This window comes from Sus scrofa, chromosome 3 (genome assembly GCF_000003025.6).
Source record: "Sus scrofa isolate TJ Tabasco breed Duroc chromosome 3, Sscrofa11.1, whole genome shotgun sequence".
Lineage (NCBI taxonomy): Eukaryota > Metazoa > Chordata > Mammalia > Artiodactyla > Suidae > Sus > Sus scrofa.
This window is the reverse complement of record NC_010445.4, coordinates 55267308-55291598: the sequence shown is the minus strand read 5'-3', so window position 1 is coordinate 55291598 and position 24291 is coordinate 55267308. Positions and strand designations below refer to the sequence as shown.

At 37.5% G+C, this 24291-nt stretch overlaps 1 protein-coding gene across 11 annotated transcripts in view; it reads right to left on the bottom strand.

Moving 5' to 3' along the window:
* The window catches only part of TSGA10 (testis specific 10), a 121920-nt gene that overhangs the window by 28030 nt on the left and 69599 nt on the right, over window positions 1-24291 (bottom strand). For all 11 annotated transcript variants that reach the window (XM_021087209.1, XM_021087203.1, XM_021087204.1 and 8 more), the window contains 3 exons: window positions 23955-24123; window positions 21153-21263; window positions 16296-16481 (listed from right to left, as the gene is read on the bottom strand). In XM_021087209.1, coding sequence (XP_020942868.1) covers window positions 16296-16481; window positions 21153-21263; window positions 23955-24123 — 466 coding nt within the window. The remainder of the gene's footprint in view (window positions 1-16295; window positions 16482-21152; window positions 21264-23954; window positions 24124-24291) is intronic.

The window sequence follows — 24291 nt, the reverse complement described above, 5'->3', positions numbered from 1 at the left end:
GAAATAAAAGCTAAAAAAACCCCAATGGTACCTAATCAAACTGACAAGCTTTTGCACAGCAAAGAATCCATAAAAAAAAAACAACAAAACAAATGGGAGAAAATAGTTTCAAATGATGCAACTGACAAGGGCTTAATCTCTAAAATACACAAACAACTTATACAATTCAACAACAAAAAAATTAACAACCCAATTCAAAAATGGGCAAAAGACCTGAATAGATATTCCTCCAAAGAAGATATACAGATGGTCAACAAGCACATGAAAAAATGCTCAACATTACTGATTATTAGAGAAATGCAAATCAAAACTATTATGAGGTACTACCTCACACCAGTCAGAATGGCCATCATTAATAAATCAACAAATAACAAATATTGGAGAGGGTGTGGAGAAAAGGGAACCCTCCTACACTGTTGGTGGGAATGTAAATTGGTACAACCACTATGGAACACAGTATGGAGGTACCTCAGAAAACAAAATGTAGAACTACCATATGACCCAGCAATCCCACCCCTGGGCGTATATTCAGACAAAACTGTCCTCGAAAAAGACACATGCACCCCCGTGTTCATTGCAGCACTATCCACAAAAGCCAAGACATGGAAACAACCTAAATGTCCATCGACAGATGAATGGATTAAGAAGATGTAGTATATATACACGATGGAATACTACTCAACCATAAAAAAGAACAAAATAATGCCATTTGCAGCAACATGGCTGGTACTAGAGACTCATACTAAGTGAAGTAAGTCAGAAAGAGAAAGACAAATACCACGTGATATCACTTCTTTGTGGAATCTAATATATAGCAGAACTGAATCTTTCCACAGAAAAGAAACTCATGGACTTGGAGAACAGACTTGTGGTTGCCAAGGAGAAGGGAGGGGATAGACTGGGAATCTGGGGTTAATAGATGCAAACTATTGCCTTTGCAATGGATAAGCAGTGAGATCCTGCTGTATATCACTGGGAACTATATCTAGTCACTTATGATGGAGCACGATAATGTGAGAAAAAAGAATGTATATATGTACATGTGACTGGGTCACCTTGCTATACAGTAGAAAATTGACAGAACACTATAAACCAGCTATAATGGAAAAAATAAAAATAAATAAATAAAATAACTATATTGATATACTAATAAAGGAGATAAAATAGAACAATTAAAAATGCTCAATGGGAGTTCCCATTGTGGCACAGTGGAAACGAATCTAACTATTATCCGTGAGGATGAGGGTTCAATCTCTGGCTTCACTCAGTGGGTCTGGGATCTGGGATTGCCATGAGCTGTGGTGTAGGTCATGTAGGTCGCAGATATAGCTCGGATCCCACACTGCTATGGCTGTGGTGCAGGCTGGCGGCTGTAGCTATGATTTGACCCCTAGCCTGGGAACTTCCATCAGCATAAGCAACTAATGAGTAGAAGACAAAAAAGAAACAAAGAACAAGGGCAATGAATAGAAAAGTTACAAATAAGGTAAATATTAACCCAACTATATAATCATTTTAAATGCGAATGGACTTACATACAATTAAAATACAGAATGTATGAATAGGGGAAATAAACAAAACTCAACTATACGTATTTATAAAACTCACTTTAATATAAAGATGCAAACACTAATCAAAGGAAAGCTGGAGTGTCTATATTAGCTTCAGACAAAGCTGATTTCAGAACAAGGAAACCTACCAGGGATAAAGAGGAGGTATTACATATGATAAAAAGGTTAATTCACTGAAATATAACAATGTGTATGCAGCTAACCACAGAATATGTCAACACACATGAGGCAAGAAAAGACCGAATGTCAAGCAAAGATACACAAATCTACCATTACAGTAAGAGATTTCAAAACCCTTCTATTAGTAATTGACAGATTGAGCAGGCAGAAAATGAATAAATACAGAGTTGAACTGGACAGTGCCAATCAAATGAATCTAATTGACATTTCTAAAAACCTCATTCAACAATAGCAGAATACACATTCTTTTAAAGTTCAGGTTGAATAGTCACTAAAACAGATCATGCATGGGCTGCAAAACATACTTTAATGAATTTTTAAAAATATAAATCATATTAAGTATGCTCTCCAACCATAATGAAATTGAACTGGAAATCAAAACAGAAGGATAGCTGGAAAATTCCAAAATATGTGGAGATTAAGTAATACACTTCTAAATAACACTCGCATCAAGAAAGAAATCTTTGGGTTCCTGTCGTGGCGCAGTGGTTAACGAATCCAACTAGGAACCATAAGGTTGTGGGTTCGATCCCTGGTCTCACTCAGTGGGTTAAGGATCCGGTGTTGCCATGAGCTGTAGTGTAGGTTGCAGACATGGCTCGGATCCCGCGTTGCTGTGGCTGTGGTGTAGGCTGGCAGCTACAGCTCTGATTAGACCCCTAGCCTGGGAACCTCCATATGCAGTGGGTGCAGCCCTAGAAAAGACAAAAGAAAAAAAAAGAAAGAAAGAAAAAAAAATCTCAAGCAAAATTTTTAAATATTTTGAACTAAATAAAATAAAAATATAACAAAATTTGTGGCGTACAGTGAAAGCAGTACTCATAGGAAATTTATAGTACCGAATGCATATCTTGGAAGAGAAGAAAGGTCTAAAATCAATAATCTAAGCTTCTACTTAGGAAACTAGAAAAAGAAGAGCAAATTAAAAGTAAACAGAAGGAAAGAACAAGTGTTGAAATCTATGAAATTTAAAATATGAAGTTAAATAGAGGGGAAAAATAAACAACCGAAGTTGGCTCCTTGAAAAGATCAATAAAACTGATAAAGCTCTAGGCAGGCTAACTAAGAAAAAAAGAGAAAAGATAGAAATCACTCATGTTAAAATCAAAGAGAGACCATCATCATTGATCGTGTGGACAGAAAAATGCAATAAAGGAATGTTATGGCTGTAGAGTGAATGTTCGTGTCTTCTAAAAATTCAGATGTTACAACCTAATCCCCAAGGTGATTGCATTTGGAGGTGCGGCCTTTGGGAGGTGACTGTGTCTGAGGATACAGCCCTCATAAATGGGATCGGTGCCCTTACCCCTCCCTTCTTTGCCATGTGAGGACACAGTTAGAAGACAATTGTCCATGAACCTGGAAGTGGGTCCTCACCAGACAATGAATCTGCCAAAGCCCTGATCTTGGATCAAGCCTCCATATCTGTGAGAAATAAACTGTTTAAGTCACCCAGTCTATGGTATTTTTGTTATAGCAGTCTGAGGAAGATAAGGCAATTACGAACAACTCTTTTATACAAGATTAGTAACTTAGATGAAATGGACCAATTCTTTGAAAGACACAATATGCCAAAACTCACACAAGGAGAAATAGATAATCTCAATAGAATTATCTTATAAGAAATTGAATCAACAATTAATAATCTTCCAAAACAGAAATGACCAAACCCATTTGACTTTGCTGATGAATTCTACCAAATATTTAAGAACCAATTCTATAAATCATTTCCAGAAGATAAGAGCAGATGGTAAACTTCCTAACTCATTCTATGAGGCCAACATCTGCTATCGAAATCAGAGAAAGTTATTCCCATAAAGGAAAATATCTCTCATGAACATAGACGCAGAGATCCTCAACAAGATATTAGCAAATTGAATCCCATTAGGTGTGAAAAGAATTGCATACCACGACCAAGTGGAATTTTTCCAGATATGCGAGGAGACTTCAACATTCAAAATCAACAGATGTAGGAGTGCTGTCAACAAGATGGCCAAACAAGACTCCCCACATATAATCTCCCTCCTCAATAACATGATTTGGCATCTATCTACAGACAAAAGTGCCTGTGTGGGAGCTGTACAACTCTGGTAGGAGACTGTGAAGCTCCAGTGTGATCCAAGAACAAGGAGGGCTGTTTTAAGAAGACAGGCCTGCACATAGTCAGCTGACTCACCGATCCTGATCTTGACTACAGACCCAGAAAAAATCTCCATCCTTTAGAACTAGATGAAAGCCCTGTTTGGTTTCGGTTCTGTCATCAGCACCATATGCCAAGGAACCCAGGAGGAGTGTCATTCATCCATGGGTTGGATAATAGGCATAGAGACTCAGACCCACCTGTGGACTATGGAGTGCCCTGTGAAATGGCTCCAGCCCCTCTGGGCCAAGGTCTGGGAGCCCTGGGAGAACACTGAATTAGACAGCTACTCATGGATGAGAAGGGCTCTGAGGAAGTCCAGAAGTTCAGCAGAGAAGTTTTATCAACTCATTGGAGCAAAAACAAAAACAAAAACAAAAAACAAAAAAGAAAAGAAAAAAGAAAAAGTGAGATTGGACACAATGGAGAGGGTAAGAGGAACAGTTTGACTTTACTTACCCATGTCACCCTTCCCCGAGGTGGCAAATCTTGGTGCCAAGAGAGCTTTTCTTAGCCTTTGATTTCTCTCAGAGACAAAACTGAGAATGTGCAAGTGAGTACCAGCTTCCCCAACTGGGTGGATGCTTATAAAGAGGCCCACTTCTCTCTCATCACATCCAGTGTACTGAGTTGTGAGCATGTGACTTGGGGGTGATAGGCGGCTGTGAAAACAGCAGCCAAAGCTTGGAACAGACATATCAAGGGGACATTGTCCTATGACTGTGTCAGGTACTCCATCGGGAAACTGCCCAAGAGCAACTGCGGACACCTCTGGTGTGAACTCCCAGCTGGCCTGTGGGCACCTCCAGGGCTCTGTGTATCATCTCCTACATATCCCTGCCCCTGGATAACTCCTTGTGCCTGCTCCTGACAACAGTAAAAGCAAGCTTTTGCAGATGGCTAGTAAGCCAGAGCAGAAAACTGGCCCAAAGCTGCAGGTCTGAGATAGACTGCCCTTGGAAAGAAAAAGGAAGGTTGTGAGAACACGGCCTGGTTCTACATGATCAAGAGAAGGCATACAAGCTGAAGAATTCTGCCATAAGAGTTGTGGAGCAGGCATATACATAGGAGGTTTGAGAAAGCCTCAGAATTCCTAGCAGGGCTCATGGAAGGCACTGCTATCTTAGGAGAGGTAGTGTTCCCATCGTGGCACAGTGGAAATAAATCTGACTAGGAACAATCAGGTTGCGGGTTTGATCCCTGGCCTCACTCATGGGGTAAGGATCCAGCATTGCTGTGAGCTGTGGTGTAGGTTGCAGACTCCGCTCAGATCTGGCGTTGCTGTGGCTATCGAGTAGGCCGCCAACTGTAGCTCTGATTAGAAACCCCTAGCCTGGGGAACCTCCATATGTCATGGGTGCAGCCCTGAAAAGACAAGACAAAAAAAAAAAGAATAGGACAGGTGATTGCTACTTCAAATGTGAAGACAGCAGCACAAAGGTTCAAGGAACACAAAAAGTTAAAGAAACATACCATCAAAGGATCATATTATCTCACAGCAACTAATGCCCAAGACATGTAGATCTATTACCCCATAAATATCTGTTTTAAGGAAACTCATTGAGATAAGAAAACAATCAATTAAATCCGGAAAACAGTATTTGAACAAAAATGAGATGTTTAACAGAGATAGAAATCATAAAAAGAAACAGAAATTATGGAGCTGAAGACTACAATAAATGCAATGAACATTGTAATAGAGAGTATCAACAGAGGAATAGAGAAAACAGAAAATTTGTTAATTAGAAGACAATATTTTATCAATGATGGGGGAGGGGAAGAATGAAAAATAGTGGGGGAAAAAAAACCTATGTAATCCATGGGATACCATCAAAAGAAACAATCTAGGAGTTCCCATCGTGGCTCAGCAGAAACAAATCTGACTAGCATCCATGAGGACACAGGTCTGATCCCTGTCCTTGCCCAGTGGGTTAAGCATCTGGCATTGCTGTGAGCTGTGGTGTAGGTCACTGAAGCAGCTCAGATCTGACATTGCTGTGGCTGTGGTAAGCCAGCAGCTACAGCTCTGATTCGACCCCTAGCCTGGGAACCTCCATATGCCATGAGTGTGGCCCTAAAAAGACAAAAAAAAAGAAAGAAAAAAGAAAAAAAAGGCGTTCCCATCATGGCACAGTGGTTAACGAATCCGACTAGGAACCATGAGGTTGCAGGTTCGATCCCTGGCCTTGCTCAGTGGGTTAAGGATCTGGTGTTGCCATGAGCTGTGGTATAGGTTGCAGACATGGCTCAGATCCCGTGTTGCAGTGGCTCTGGCATAGGCCCATGGCTACAGCTCCAATTCAACCCCTAGCCTGGGAATCTCCATATGCGGTGGCAGCGGCCCTAGAAAAGGCAAAAAGACAAAGAAAAAAAAGAAAAAAAAGAAAAGAAAAAACCTGTGAATTACTGGACTCACAGAAGGGGAAAAGAAGGAAAAGGGGGCAAAAAGCTGATTTAAAGCTATAAAGACTAAGAACTTCCCCAAAAATGTTGAGATTTGGACATTCAAGTTCATAAAACTCACAGATCTCCAAATAAACTGAATGAGATCTTCTCCAATACACATTATAATGAAACTCATCAAAAATCAAAGAAAAAGAAATTCCTTTTTTTCTTCTTTTTATGGCTGCACCTGCAGCATGTGGAAGTTCCTATGCCGGGGCCAAACTGGAGCCACAGCTGCAGTCTACACCACAGCCACAGAAACACAAGATTCAAGCTGCATCTGTGACCTACACTGCAGCTTGTGGCAATGGCAGATCCTTGACTCACTGAGTGAGGCCAGGGATCAAACCCACATCATCACAGAGACAATGTTGGGTCCAGAACCTGCTGAGCCACAATGGGAAATCCAAAAAAAGAAATTCTTAAAAGATGAGAAAGGAAGCTTGTAATGTACAAGAGACCCACATAAGAATATCAGCAGATTTTATCAACAGAAACCTTACAGGTCAGAAAAGAGGGGTATGATATATTTGAAATGCTGAAAGAAAATAATTGCCAACCAAGAATATTCTACCTGACAAAGTTGCTTTCAGAAATGAAGGAGAGATAAAGACTTTCCCAAACAAACAAAAGCTGAATGAGGTCATCACAATTAGACCTGCCTTGCAAGAAATGCTGAAAGGAGTTCTTTAAGCTGAAATGAAATGTGCTAGTAACATGAAAATGTATGTACACTCCAGTAAAAGTAAGTTTATAGTCATATGCGAGAAACTCCAATACCACAATATGATAGTATGTTAGCCACTTAACACTAACATAAAGGTGGAAGGACCAAAGTATTAAAAATAACTTTACCTAAGGAATTCCCATGTGGTTCAGTGGGTTAAGGACCCAGCATTGTGACTGTAATGGCATGGGTCACTGTTGTGGTGCAGGTTCAATCCCTGGCCAGGAATTTCTGCATGCCATGAGTTTGGCCAACCCCCCCAATCAAAAAAAAAAAATATATATATATATGTATGTATATAGCTAAAATAATTTGTTAATGAATTCATTAAATTAAAATAATAAATATAAAAAAGAGATAAGCTGTGATGTCAAAAACAAAGCAGATGGAGTAAAAGGGTAGGATGAGATGGAAATTAAGCTGCTATTACATAAAACAGCGAGCTCTATCTATAAAATGTTTTACATAAGTCTCATGGTAACTGCAAAACAAAAACCTACAGTAGATACACAAAAATGAAGAGAAGGGAATCAAAGCAAACCACTACAGAAAAACAGCAAATAAAAATGAAAGACAGCAAAACAGGAAGAAACATGGAAACTACGAAACAGCCAGAAAATAATTAATAAGATGGTATTAGTAATCCTTACCTACCAAAAATTACTCTGAATGTAAATAGATTAAATTCTTCAATCAAATGGCAGAGTGGCTGATTGGGTTTAAAAAACAAGACTCAATAATTATGCTTCAAGAGACACATTGCAGTTTCAAGGACAAATATAGGCTTAAAGTGAAGGGATGGAAAATGATACTCCATGCAAGTGGAACTCCATAGAGCAGGGGTAACTATAGTTTTATCAGACAAAATAGACTTTAACTTAAAAGCCATCACAAGAGATAAAGACAGGCATTATATAATGATAAAGGAGTCAACTCATCAAAAGGATATGATAGTCATAATATGCACCCAACATCAGAGCACTCAAATATATTAACTAGATACTAACAGATCTGAAGGAAAAAAACAGACAACAATATAATAGCAAGGGACTTCAAAACAATTCTGATAAAGAACAACAAAACTGGAGATATTGCACTTCTTGATTTACAACTATATTACAAAGCTATAACAATTCAAACAGTATGGTGCTGGTATAAAGCTAGACACAGAGACCAATGCAATAGGATCAAGAGACCCCAAATAAACTCTCACATATATGGTCATCTAATATTTGACGAAAGAAACAAGACTATTCGGTGAAAGAAGATAGTCTCTTTAATAAATGGTGGTGGGAAAAATGGATAATCACAAGCACAAGAGAATTAAATTGGACCCCTATTTTATACCATTCACAAAAATTTAAGGATTAAAGACTTAAACTTGAAACCATAAAGCTCTTAAAAGGAAATATAGGGGGAAAGCTTCTTGATATTGTTCTTGGCAATAATTTTTTTGGATATAAAATCAAAAGCACAAGTAACAAATGTAAAAATAAGTAAGTGGGACTATATCAAACAAAAAAGCTTCTACATAGCAAAAGAAACATATTGTAAAATAAAAAGGCAATCCATGGAATGGAAGAAAATATTTCCAAATCATCTATCAGATAAGAAGTTAATAATTACAATACATAATGAACCCATATAACACGATAGCAACCCAAAAAACCCAAAATGCAATCAAGCAAATAATCTGATTTTTTTTAATGGGCAGAGGACCCGAATAGACTTTTTTCAAAGAAGAAATACAAATGGTCAATATGTAAATGGAAAGATGCTCAAAATCACTAATCATCAGGGAAATGCAAATCAAACCCACAATGAGCTATTACCTTACACTTGTTCGAGTGGCTAGCTTCAAAAAGTCAAGAAATAACAAGTATTGGCAAGGATGTAAAGATGAGATAGCCCTTGTACATTGTTGGTGGGAATGTAAGCTGGTACAGCCACTACAGAAAACAGTATAGAGGTCTCTCAGACAATTAAAAATATAACTCCAATATAATCCAGCAAGTATAGGGTTATAGCTTTTTGTTATTAGCCTTATTTCCCCCCATTTCTGAGAGTCTTCTAATGTTATCTGGGCTTTGAGCTATGATTAGTATGCATTTACTCAGCACAATATAACTTTGCTTCCACCCAACTCCTTTGTGCTACTGGTGAATATATTACATATTTTATGTATGATAAAATTACACAATATTATTTTATACAATTGGTATTTAAATCAGCAAAATTGAAAAGACATATGTATTCATACTGTCTTTAGAACTACATAATTTCCTTGAACGTCTCTCTCTATGTGTATATGTGTGTGTTTGAATTATCATCTGGGGTCAATTACTCTTAGTATGAGGAATTCCCTTTAATGTTATTGTAAGTGGACCTACTAACAATGAATGCTCACACTTTTGTATATCTGAGAATGTCTTTATTTTGACTTCATTTTGAAAGACAGCTTTGCTGAATATAGGATTTGTGGCTGACAATTTTTTTTTCTAACCCCAAGTAGGTGTCTTAATGTAGAAAATACAAGCTCATTCTAAATTTATATGGAAATGAAGAAGACCCATAATAGCCACACTAACTCATTTCAAGATTTACTATAAAGTTGCATGAATCAAGACACTGTGACACTGGCTAAGAATAGACATATGTACCTGTGAAAGAGAAGAAAGTGCAGATATGGACCCAAACATATGTGTTAGATAATTCAATGCTGAAAGGATAGTCTTTTCAACAAGTGGTGCTGGACAACTTCAGATCCATGTAGGGAAAAAAATGAACCTTGACCATTACCTTACTTCATACACAAATATTAATTCAAAATAACCTAAATATAAAAGTATAAGATTTATACAAGAAATATAGAAGAAAGCCTACCCACTTTGGTGTATTCAAAGATTTATTAGATAAGACATAGAAGTACAAATTATATAAGAAGACTGATAAACTGGACTTCATCAAAAATTTAGGCTTCTGTTCTTAAAAAGACATCATTAAGAAAATAAAAAGGCAAGCCAAAGACTGAAAGAAAACATCCCCAAACACACATATCTGACAGAGGTACTTCCAGAGAGTTCAAAAAAAAATAAGAAGAACTCTAATAAAAAAGATGGGCAGCAGCTTTAAACAGATACTTTGCAAAGGAAGATATACTAGTGATTAGTAAGAATGTGGAAGACTCCTCAATATCATAAGTTACAAAGGAAATGCAAACTAAAACTACAATGTGTTAACAGGACACATCTATGAACAACACCAGGTGTAGGGAAAGATGTGGAGTAACCAGAACTCTCATTCAGTGCAAGCAGGAGTGTAAAGCGGTGCAACCAATTTGGAAAACAGTGCATCAGTTTCTTACAAAGTAAGTACACATCATATAATCCAGCAACTTCACACCTAGATACTATTTATTCAAGAAAAATGAAAACTTGTGCGCACAACTTCCATACAGTGTTCACAACAATTTTATAGCCAAATTAGAAACTGAATTATGTACTATCAAAATTCACTTGTTGAAGCCATAACTTCCAATGTGACTCTATTTAGACTTAGGGCCTTCAAGAAAGTAATTAAATTACTGAGGTCATCAGGATGGAGCCTTAACCCAATATGACAGATGTCCATATAAGATGAGAGAGAGAGAGACAGTAGGGATGTACATGTACAGAGGAAAGACCTTGTGAGAACATAATAGTAAGGTGGCCTCCTGCAGGGCGAGTTGAAAGCCTTCAGAAGAGACCAAACATACCACCGCCTTGATCCTGAACTTCCAGTCTCCAGAACTGTGAGAAAATAAATTTCTATTGTTTAAGCCATCCAATGTGTGGTATTTTGTTATGGCAGCCCTGAAAGACTAATACACAAACCGAGTGTCCATTCAACAGGTAAACAAACAAATTGTAATACTGCTATACAATGAAATACTACTTAACAACAGGAACTAATGAATGGACTAACACAACATGGAGGAACTTCAAAATCATTATGCTGAGCAAAAGAAGTCAGGATACAAACGCGTACTTCCTATACGATTCTACTTACATAAAATTCTAATGAAAGCAATTCTAACCCAGTGACAGAAAGCAAATCAGTAGTTGCCTATGAATTGGGGTGGACTGACTGAAGAAGAGAGGCTGCTTGAATGTTAGGCAGATGATGGAATGTTCTATGACTAGATTATCAGGACGATTATGCAAGTGTGTTCATTTGTCAAAACTCATCGATTCACACACTTCAATGAGTGCTTTTTCTTGCATGTAAATTATACCTCAATGCAGTTGATGAATAATTAGATATATCCACAGTTCATAAATAATGAACAAACTATATTAATATATGAAATACATTTTTAAGCAAAAAGCATTATTCAAATGAGTTGTTACACAAAGATAGAACATTTTCACCAGAATATATAAAACAGTGAACTAATATGAAACTCAAAAATAGTCTCAAAAATAAAGCAAAATTTGGAAGTTTCCATGTGGTGCAGTGCAGCAGGTTAAGGATACGGCGTTGCTGCAGCTATGGTGCAGGCTGCAACGGCCGCACAGGTTTGATCCCTAGCCCAGGAGTTTCCACATGCTGTGGGTGCAGCCAAAACATTAAAGAGTTTTTTAAAAAATAAAGCAAAAACTGAGAAAATTATTCAGAGAGAAACAGACAAATCCACAATTGTAGAGGAAGATCTTAATACATTTCCTTCAGTAATTAAAAGATCAGGAATATAAATTTAGTAAAGATTTATAAGAACTGAATGACTATTAACAAGTCTAAACAAAAGTATACATAAAAAACATATAACATCCTTTTCAAGCTCATTTGGAGTATTATCAAATATTAAGTATCCTGCTTCTAAGTAAGTCTTAACAGATACCAAAGAATTAATATATAAGCTATCTTACCTTATTAGAATATACAATGAAATTAGAAATAAAATATAGAATAATAACCTCCAGTCCCCTGTACATTGGAAATTTTTAAAATAACTTCAGTTATCAAAAATAAATCATAATTAACATTTGAGAGAGATCTGTAAATTGACTTTGAATTTAAGAGGACTAGATGTCAAATATTTTATATTCAATACAAATGGTTTATATTGTGTATAAAATATTTATAAACGGTTTTGTCAATAATGGAAAAATTAAATTTATGATTGGAGTTTTAAAAAATAAATCAAAAATAAAGAAGGTGATATTTAAAAATGTATAGCAATAAAATTATTATCTCAAAACTAGTGGGATGCAACCAAAGAAATATTTAGAGAGAAATTTCCGATTTTAAATGCATATAAAAAAAGAATGATGTTAAATGATGGAATGTGATAAATTTATTTTAAAATTCATTTGAGAGACTTTAATAAGGACAAAGTACAGTCAAAATAATTTGGGAGAACATTAATCCTTTCAGATGTCAAGACTTAACATAAAACTATAGAAGCTCTAAGAGTGTATTGTTGGCAGCCAGATAGATAAACAGACCAATGGAGCAGAATGTATGGGAACTTATTTTTATTCCAAAGTAGACTTATAATTCAGTGAAGAAAGGATGATGGATATCCATCCATAAAAACATAAAATTATGTCTCTATTTCAAACTGTGTACAAAATCAATCTCAAGTGGATTAAAGATCTAAATACAAAGTGCATTTCTGTATACCAGCAATGAAATATTAGAAAAGGAATACAAAAATACGATACCTTTTAAAATTGCACCTCACAAAATCAAATACCTCGGAATACACCTGACCAAGGAGGTAAAGGACCTATATGCCAAGAACTATAAAACTTTAATCAAAGAAATCAAAGGAGATGTAAAGAAATGGAAAGCTATCCCATGCTCCTGGATTGGGAAAATCAATATTGTAAAAATGGCCACACTCCCCAAAGCAATCTACAGATTCAATGCAATCCCTACCAAATTACCCATGACATTTTTCACAGAACTAGAACAAACAATCCAAACATTTATATGGAACAACAAAAGACCCAGAATCGCCAAAGCTATCCTGAGAAACAAAAACCAAGCAGGAGGCATAACTCTCCCAGACTTCAAGAAATACTACAAAGCCACAGTCATCAAAACAGTGTGGTACTGGTATCAAAACAGACAGACAGACCAATGGAACAGAATAGAGAACCCGGAAATAAACCCTGACACCTATGGTCAATTAACCTTTGACAAGGGAGGCAAGAACATACAATGGGAAAAAGAAAATCTATTCAGCAAGCATTGCTGGGAAACCTGGACAGCTGCATTCAAAGCAATGAAACTGGAACACACCCTCACACCATGCACAAAAATAAACTCAAAATGGCTGAAAGACTTAAATATATGACAGGACACCATCAAACTCCTAGAAGAAAACATAGGCAAAACACTCTCTGACATCAACATCATGAATATTTTCTCAGGTCAGTCTCCCAAAGCAATAGAAATTAGAGCAAAAATAAACCCATGGGACCTCATCAAACTGAAAAGCTTTTGCACAGCAAAGGAAACCCAAAAGAAAACAAAAAGACAACTTACAGAATGGGAGAAAACAGTTTCAAATGATGCAACTGACAAGGGCTTAATCTCTAGAATATATAAACAACTCATACAACCCAACAGCAAAAAAGCCAATCAATCAATGGAAAAATGGGCAAAAGACCTGAATAGATTGTTCTCCAAGGAAGATATACAGATGGCCAACAAACACATGAAAAAATGCTCAACATCGCTGATTATAAGAGAAATGCAAATCAAAACTACCATGAGGTACCACCTCACACCAGTCAGAATGGCCATCATTCATAAATCCACAAATAACAAGTGCTGGAGGGGCTGTGGAGAAAAGGGAACCCTCCTGCACTGCTGGTGGGAATGTAAACTGGTACAGCCACTATGGAGAACAGTTTGGAGATACCTTAGAAATCTATACATAGAACTTCCATATGACCCCGCAATCCCACTCTTGGGCATCTATCCGGACAAAACTCTACTTAAAAGAGACACATGCACCCACATGTTCATTGCAGCCCTATTCACAAGAGCCAGGACATGGAAACAACCCAAATGTCCATCGACAGATGATTGGATTCGGAAGAGGTGGTATATATACACAATGGAATACTACTCAGCCATAAAAAAGAATGACATAATGCCATTTGCAGCAACATGGATGGAACTAGAGAATCTCATACTGAGTGAAATGAGCCAGAAAGACAAAGACAAATACCATATGATATCACTTATAACTGGAATCTAATATCCAGCACAAATGAACATCTCCTCAGAAAAGAAAATCATGGACTTGGAGAAAAGACTTGTGGCTGCCTGATGGGAGAGGGAGGGAGTGGGAGGGATCGGGAGCTTGGGGTTATCAGACACAACTTAGAATAGATTTACAAGGAGATCCTGCTGAATAGTATTGAGAACTTTGTCTAGATACTCATGTTGCAACGGAACAAAGGGTGGGGAAAAAAATGTAATTGTAATGTATACATGTAAGGATAACTTGATCCCCTTGCTGTACAGTGAGAAAATTAAAATAAATAAATAAATAAATACAAAGTGCAAATTTTTACATACTTTTAGAATTTTAGAACTTTTAAATGAAAATATCTTTCTGGTCTCAGGATAGTAAGGGATTCTTAAAGAAGAGTAAAAGCATAAAACCATATGGGAAAAAGTTGACAATTTATGACAGCTTCAGAATTTAAAACTTCTATTCATATTGCAAGCACGGTGAAAAGACAAGCCATAGACAAAAAGAAGATAACTATAACATCTTTAAAAGGAACATTATCAAGAATATACAAATAAGCCCTACAAATCAACATGAAAAAGAGAAAAAAACCAATAGGAAAATGGACAGAGTTTATGAAAAGTCATTCAAGAGAAAATCAAGAGGAAATCCTTAGAAGGGGAATCCTTAATGGCCAAGAAACGTGAAAAGGGCCACAATGCAGACAAGGAAGCACCAAACAAAAAGTATGGAAAATTTAAAAATCTGATAATACCAAGTACCGATTAGTATTTGAGAAAGTGGTAACTCCGTGATTTCTGGTGGAAGAGTAAATCTTTAGAGAATAATATGACAATACTTAGAAGAGTTAAAATTGCATATTATCTTGGATAATATGAAACTAGAAAAAAAGTATATTCAAGGGGAAATGTAAAAGGATGTTTGTTGCAGCTTTTATTACAGAAAAAGTGAAGACAGTTAAACGTTCTTCAGTGTGGCAATTAATTTTTTTCTTTTATTTATTTTTTCCTCTGTACAACATGGGGACCAAGCTACAATTACTTGTATTTAATTTTTTTTTTCTTTTTACGGCCACACCCTCGGCATATGGAGGTTCCCAGGCTATGGGTCAAGTCGGAGCTGTAGCTGCCAGCCTGTGCCATGGCCACAGCAACAGTGGAATCTGAGCCTCGAGGTGTGACCTACAGTACAGCTCATGGCAACGACAGATCCTTAAGCCACTGAGCAAGGCCAGGGATCAAACCTGCATCCTTATGGATGCTAGTCAGATTCGTTTTCTGCTGAGCCACGATGGGAACTCTATGGGAATTAATTTTTAAAATATTTTATTCAATGAATGTAGTGCAACTATTTAGATATACACTATATGTATTGAAATAGATCTATTTCAAAATTATAATATTGAGCAAAAAAAGGCAAATTGCAAATGGATATCTACAGTATATTATCACTTTAAAAAAAACTTGGAGCACACAAAACATTATATACATCATTTGTGAGTTATGGAGATGAAGAATAAGTAAAAACATGTGCAAAAGAGTTACACAACTGACACGAAAGTTCTCACACCAACCCTTAGTTGAGGGAGGAGAGAGAATGGGGAATTGGAACTGCAACGTTTTGTTTCTTTAAACAAAGACAGACTCTATTTAAATAATAAATGTATTCTTTATAAATAGGGCAAAATGTTAGCATCCTTCAACCTGGGAGATGGGTATATGTGGGTCTTTTATGTTGCCTTTTTGGGGGCACTGTTTTGACATGTTTGAAATAGTTCTTAATTTTTAAAAATGCTAAAGATTATTCTAGCTGTAGGGTAGGTAAGAGATTAGAAAGCCAGAGTGGAGAACAGTTAACAGGCTGCAATTCATAGCATATTTAAATACTTCAATGTTTGTACACCTAATTTATGGAAAGCCAAATAAAACTTTTAAATATGATGCAGGATCTACTACAAGCATATTTTCCCAAACTTACCTGCTCAACCTCTCTATTGAGGGCATCTACTTTTTCTTTTAATCTGTTACCCTCTGCCTCAGCAGTGATAAGTTCTAATTTGAGGGTATTGTTATCTGCCTCTGCTTGACGGGCCTTATTTTCCCAGTTTTCAGCATCTTCATTGGCTTTTCGGAGTTGGTCCATCATTTGTCGGTTCTCAGATTCCTAAAAAGCAAAGGCATTAGTTTAATACCTAATACATAGGTATTAGTTTAAAAGAGTAAGATGTTAAACATATGATGCAAATTAAACATTATTTTCCAGGTCATTGGGAATTTACTTGCCATGAGGCCCATTTGCAACATAACCTCAAGGAATCCTTACACCCTTAGTTTAGAAAAACTAACCAGGTGTAATTAACAAAAGGGAATGGGATCAGGATCTGCCCTGGCTCCTGAATCACACTCATTCATACCTAGTGAAGTTTTTACTCTTATCTTCAAGACCACAGTGGATATGTTCTTATATTTGCTCTTGTTCAAACAAAATGCTTATTGCCTGTTTTTTCCCATATATCTGCTTACTGGCTACTTGCTGGTCTGACTTCTAAACTTCTGCCTTGACCTGACCTTTTGTATATGAGCACTCTTTGGGGTTGTACTGTGGCTGCTGAGCTTCTGACTGCTTGCATAACTTAAGCATCAACTGTTGATAATTCTCTTGGTTTGGCATATTTCCTGTTTCATCCATAACCCCAATCTTAACTTTCTCTATCATGGACTGTCCTATGATTCACTTTTTCTCACTGTTTTAATAACCTATCTGAGGAGTTCCCATCATGGCGCAGTGGTTAACAAATCCGACTAGAAACCATGAGGTTGCAGGTTCGGTCCCTGCCCTTGCTCAGTGGGTTAACGATCCAGCGTTGCTGTGAGCTGTGGTGTAGGTTGCAGACGTGACTCGGATCCAGCGTTGCTGTGGCTCTGGTGTAGGCTGGTGGCTGCAGCTCCGATTCAACCCCTAGCCTGGGAACCTCCATGTGCCATGGGAGCGGCCCAAGAAATAGAAAAAAAAGACTAAATAAATAAATAAATAAATAACCTATCTGAAGTTTCTCACAAGTGAAATATCAAACCTATGTCGATAAACACTATTCACAAATATACATTCATTTATATACAGGGCATATAATATAGAACCACAGATTCAGAAACTTACTAGTTCTATCATGACAGCTTGATCAAAGTAGCATCTTATTTATTAGAGGAAAACAATCAGCTACAGAAACAATATACTACATTGAGTAATAATTATGAAGCTACTTTCAAAAACATATTTTAGTGGTATAGTTTGGCCAACTCATTCTAAAAAAATCATTTGTAATTTTGATAATTAATTAAAAAGACCTCTTTACCCTGTTAATAAACAGTAAATTTCCCTATCAGAAACACTGGGCTAAGTAAAAGGATCAAATTGCAATAAGCAAGTCTCACCCTATAAGGCTTTCAAATCAGATTTAAAGTTCTCACTTTTAATTATGAGACTGGTTGAAATTCGGTTAATATCGCCACCTTGTGGTCTGATTGTACCTTGACTAATACGAAAGATCTTTTGCCAAGTCTTACTATACTAAACTACTGTATTGGCTTTTAAGATTCATATATTCCAAATGTGCCAGTAGGAATCTGATGTATGTTTTCTATTATTGTACTAAGAGTTGTGCACAGAGTATTCCTTGAGTGGTATATGGTATAAGACATATAAACTGAATTTTACCCACATCAATTCTACCCTCTTTAATTTCCTATAGTACTTACTATCTGTGTCATTCTCTTAAAACTGCCTTACAGCTTTATACAGTTAGTGGTGGATGTTCAGTCTTCCCAAGAACCCCTCAGATTCTTTGAAGATAGGAACCATTTTTATGTTAAGTTCACTTTCCTGAGATAGGAATTATATATATATATAAAAATACATATTTGTATTTTTAAGGCCACTTCCATGGCATATGGAGGCTCCCAGGCCAGGGGTCGAATCAGAACTGTAGCGGCCTATGCCACAGCCACAGCCACACGGGATCTGAGCCTCATCTGCAATCTACAACACAACTCATGGCAATGCCAAGTCCTTAACCCACTGAGCAAGGCCAGGGATTGAATCTGAATCCTCATGGATACTAAAGGTTCATTAACTGCTGAGCCACAACGGAAATGCCAAGAGCTATTTTTGTATTAAACTTGGCTTCGTGACTAGGTAATACATGGTTTCAAGTTAAGTAGTGAAGAAGACTGCATTAAAACAGCTCTCTGCCCGCTGACCATCTCAGGCCCCTCCTTCTTAGTAAACCAGCAACCATATTTACCCGTTTTGTACCTGCCCAAAGCAGCCACAGCCGTGTAAAGCACAAAGCTGATACCAAAAAACTTATTTATAAAACAAAAACAAATTCCCAGATTCTGAAATCAAATTTAGGGTTACCACAGGGGAAATCATGTGGGGGGGAATAAATTAGGAGGATGGGAATAACACATACACACTACTGTATATGAAATAGATAATTAACAAGGATCTACTGTATAGCACAGGGAAATTTACTCAATAGTTTGTAATAACCCATATGGGAAAAAATAATATATGTATATGTATAACTGACTTACTTTGCAATACACCTGAAACTAATACGACATTGTAAGTCAGCTATACTCCAAAAAAAGTTTTTTAAAAATTAAAGAAAACGAAACTGGTCTTTGGTATTCTCCAGCTTTCTCTTTACAGATTTTTTTAGTGCTGCCCCCACCCCCACCCCCACCCCGGTGCCCCCCCAGAACTCCACCACTTCTTCTGGTTGGCCACAGGGCTCATGACATCACTCCACCATGGGGAAGGCAAAAGGTGTTGCCTCAGCTGGAATCCTGTACACTTCCTGACTGAATTATGGACCCAGCCTCTGCTAATTGCTTTCCTTCCTTCTGATTTTGTTACCTTTCTGATTTATTCTTCCCAACATTTCCAGAACGACCTTTCTTTTTTTTTTTTTTTTTTTTGCTATTTCTTTGGGCCGCTTCTGGGACATATGGAGGTTCCCAGGCTAGGGGTCGAATCGGAGCTGTAGCCGCCGGCCTATGCCAGAGCCACAGCAACGCGGGATCCGAGCCGCGTCTGCAACCTACACCACAGCTCACGGCAACGCCGGATCGTTAACCCACTGAGCAAGGGCAGGGCTCGAACCCGCAACCTCATGGTTCCTAGTCGGATTCGTTAACCACTGCGCCACGACGGGAACTCCAGAACGACCTTTCTTAAATTGCCTTTTAAGGCAATTCTTCAAATAACTTCTGTGCTTGTAATGAAAGCCTCCTAAAAATATACAGTTCAAACAAGTCTTACTGAGCTTTCTTACTGACCACATTTACACTCCATTCTAACCACAGCACCTACTTTTCCCCTTACATCTTTGCCCATGTGGTTCCCACTGCCTGAGGTGTCATTCTGGTTCCTTGCCAGTTTTCATCTCAGGCATCTCAGTGTCTAGCAAACTGCACCCCAATGAATGAGTGATGATAAAATACTCAACAGTCCTTAACAGATCTCCCTACCAAAATGGACCCATGATCCATTCCCTTAGGGGAGGGCCTGGATCCATCTAGCTATGCTATGAGATGGAGTCTCAGAAAAGAACGCATCCTATGATGCTAAAAGCTGAGAGGAGTTTGATGTGATGTCTGAAAATATGATTCCAGAATCTCAAAGCCCCTAATGGTGGAATTTCAGGTAATGTAACACACAAGGGAGAAAAAGGGAAGTGTCTAACACTGGCAGAAAGCTTATGACATTAAATGTTGTTCAGATGTTCCTTTATTCATATTCTGCCCTATTCCAGAATAGACATCAATGGTTCACTGTCCGAGGCCTATTTTACTCACTTGGGTGCTGTTCCCAATCACAGATGGGACACTGAGACTGAGGGAGGTTGAGGAGCCTGTGTAAGTCCATGTCATTGTGAGAAGAATCAGGCCTATCTTCTGTCCATGTATGACATTACACTTAAACTCAACAAGTGCAGGAAGTCAACTGCTTTGGCAATGTAAGGCTGCTGCCTTACTGCCTGAAAGCAAGGACTGCAATTTAGGAGTCCTTAGACTCTCTTATCTCTCAAAGTCCTAAACGGTCTGATGCAAACTATAAATAAATGCTCACAATATGTTTGTGGACATATCTTAAATGTTATCAAATGTATATTAAATGGTATGTTAAATAAAATGAGTAAAATAGTTTGAGAGGAAGAATTCCTATTAATGGTTTGATTATGTAGGTAACATCACACCTATAATAATAGTCAGTCCAACACTCTTTTAGACAATATTTTATCAAAGGGTCATACCTAACACCTTTGGTCAACATGTTTATCCCAGGGCTGTAACCCAAGACCCAATTATTGGGAATCATCTGATGTCAGACACACACACCCAGTTAACTGGTTACTAACAGAGAAATGCAGAAGAGCTATCCACCTTCTGGTCCTAAGAAACAGATGGCTTCACACCAGAGTGATCAGCTCTGACCTGCTACACAATCAGGTGGCGCTCCTTTGGTCAAAGATCTGTGACCAAATATAATTGAGCCCAAGCTGACTCTGATCCCTTGTCCTTCCTCCAGGGGGAGGACCTACTTCTCGAGAAGGGCTAAGTGGCAAGCTAAAAGGGGCATATTCTTGACTCACTTTTCTGAACATTAGTGACATTCTAAATATATAGTTAACATCAATGTCAACATTAAAATATGCCATGCTTTAAATAAATGCAAGGATTCAGCTGTTCCTACGAGTGTAATCAATCAATACCTTCAGTGAAAACTCTTAGTTATCACAAGCAAAGTGGAAAATATATATATACGTACTTCAGACTTTAATATGTTCTTCAGTTTATTAACCTCCAAATTAGTATCTTGAACCTTCTGTTTTATGTCACTAAGTTCATTATGAGTGTCATTCAATTTTTTAGACAGTGCCTGGAAGAAAAAGATAGATTTGCTTACAAAAAAATTAAAAATTGCTCTATGTCAAAACCATCATAAATAAATTTTTAAATATTTACAATAAACATGATAAATAAAATTTACCTAATATATAAAGTTCATATAAAGACAGTAAGAAAAAACAAGAGTCCAAACAATAAATCAGCAAAGAACCCAAATCCAATTCACAAAAAAGAAACACAAGTGGCTAATATTTGAAAAAAAGTTAAAATTACAAGTAATCAAAGAAATGTTAATTAAAACAATGAAATACTATTTTGCCTATCAAATTAGCAAAGATTTAAAACTATTCTGTTATGACAAGGAATGGGCATTCCCATATATCATTGGAGTATATGTAAATTTGCAAAAGTCAGATCCATGATCTGTTACCTGGTGATGTATTGACATTTTTAAAAGCTCATCAAAACAAGAAAGACAAACATGTTGCTTTTTGTTAAAGGTGGGGGATGGGCACCTGGGTATTCGCTATATTTGAAAATGTCCACTTAGAAAGATTTTTAATTTAAAAAAGAAACCTCATAAACATTTGATTCAATTTGAAACTAAATCTATAAAATTTAAAGAAGTTTATTAAGGCATTAGTTGCTATGTGACAATATTTACTCACATTAGGTGAATGATACAGTAAATATTATCTGCATTGCTGTAAAATAACATAGGATGTTATGTATCCAGGAGAAATGTTTGGAATAGTTTTTAATAATAGAGAAAAATGTTAACATATTTGAAAAAACCAGGGTAAAGCACTAAAAATATCTCAACTCAATTTGTTTAAAATTGTAGTATTGAGGAAGAAAATTTTCCAAGGTTTCTGTTTTCCATAAATGGTAAATTTTCTATGACATGGATTCTTTTTTTAGGGCCGGACCTGCAGCAAATGGAAGAGTCCGGGCTAGGGGTGGAATTGGAGCTACAGCTGCTGGTCTACACCACAGCCACAGCAACACAGGATCTGAGCCACGTCTGTGACCTACACCACAACTCAAAGCAATGCCAGACCCTTGACCCCACTGAGTGAGGCCAGGGATCAAACCTGCATCCTCATGAATACTAGTCGGATTCTTTTCCGCTGCACCACAACAGGAACTCTTCTGATATGGGTTCTTAACCTGCATTTCACAGAGAGATCTTCTACCCTTGGGCCCTACGACCCAACTAAAGGAAAAAACTACTTTGAACATTTGTAAATTGTTAAGATTTACACATTTACTAATTTTCTTCTGATAATAAAAGATGTTTAAGATGTAACAAAGCAACAATGATGTGATAGTAAGCTAATAAGAGTTACAAAGTCTTTATCAAGTGATTGCAGTAGACACCCTATAAGTACTCTCTAGGTATATTCTCTTTTTTAGGGGGTAAGGGGTGGGGCATTGCAACCCAGGCATGTGGAAGTTCCCAGGCCTGGGATAGAACACTTCAGCAACTGACAACCCGCTGAGCCACCAGGGAACTCCCTAGGCGTATTATCTCTCCATTTTACAGCTGATGAACTGAGATTGAGAGAAGTTAAAGGATAGGATCACACAGCCAGATGGGGAGACTCAAACTCATCTAAGTCTTAAATGCTCCATCCACTCTATTGTCTTCTCACGTAGAACAAAGCATGATACAAAGCACTAAGTAGATTTATCCTAGCTACATTTAAAAGTTCATGTAAGATAGTATAAAAAGTCTTCTAAGAGTACTGAAAATCAGTTTAAAAAAAAAAAAAAGTTAATAGTGGTGGGAGTTCCCATTGTGGTGCAGCGGAAACGAATTTGACCAGCATCCATGAGGATGCAGGTTCGATCCCTGTCCTCACTCAGTGGGTCATGGATCCCACATTGCCGTGAGCTGCGGTGTAGGTTGCAGATGCAGCTAGGATCCTGAGCTGCTGTGGCTGTGGTGTAATCTGGCAGCTGTAGCTCTGATTCGACCCCAAGCCTGGGAACTTTCATACGCCAAGGGTGCAGCCCTAAAAAGAAAAAAAGAATCACAGTGCTAAAGAGGACCACATACTGTGGCATAGTCAGTCTATGCATATTCAAACAGAGCAGTAGTCCATCAAATAAATCTACACTTTCCTTTTTTTTTTTTTTTTTTTTTTTTTGTCTTTTTGCTATTTCTTCGGGCCCCTCCCTCGGCATATGGAGGTTCCCAGGCTAGGGGTCGAATCGGAGCTGTAGCCACTGGCCTACGCCAGAGCCACAGCAATGCAGGATCCGAGTCGCGTCTGCAACCTACACCACAGCTCATGGCAACGCTGGATCGTTAACCCACCGAGCAAGGGCAGGGACCGAACCTGCAACCTCATGGTTCCTAGCCGGATTTGTTAACCACTGCACCACGACGGGAACTCCAATCTACACTTTTCTTAAAAGTTTCTTCATTTGCTGGTGTATTCAAATATTTATCCTTCATTAAAGAAGTACTTCCTAAGATTTAATACAAATCCATGATACCATCGTTCCCTCTTTTCTTTAATATGTAACAATGTATGTCCATAAATTTCATTCAGAAATTACATGGCATATTCCATGTAACAAAGGTTTAAAAAAAAAAAAAAAAAAAAAAGGCTAGTTCCCAAGCCTGAGGTTTTCTAACACAATAAGAAGAGGGCTATGTCTCAGAAGAAATACCTATTTTTCCTGGCGAACAAGATTCTAGGGGGAAGTATACCTGGTTTTCTTGTTTAGCTTTAGAAAATTGTTCCTGGAGACTGTCAGTCTCAAGAGCCAAGATATCCCTTTCCCTGGCGATCTGAGCCAGCTCATCATTTGTCTCATCCAATTGCCGACGCATTCTGGAGATGTCTTGTTCACACATAATTAGGGCTTCAGTAGACTGCCTATTCCACAAATCAAATAATATATGGAGGAGTCATTTTACCGAAATAGAAACACAAATATTCACAAGACAGAAGACAGTAAGCATGAAAACATTTGAAGAAGTTTTAAACACATTTAAATTTGTAGGGATAAATACTGCAAGCATAATGCATTGGAGTTTCTCTGTG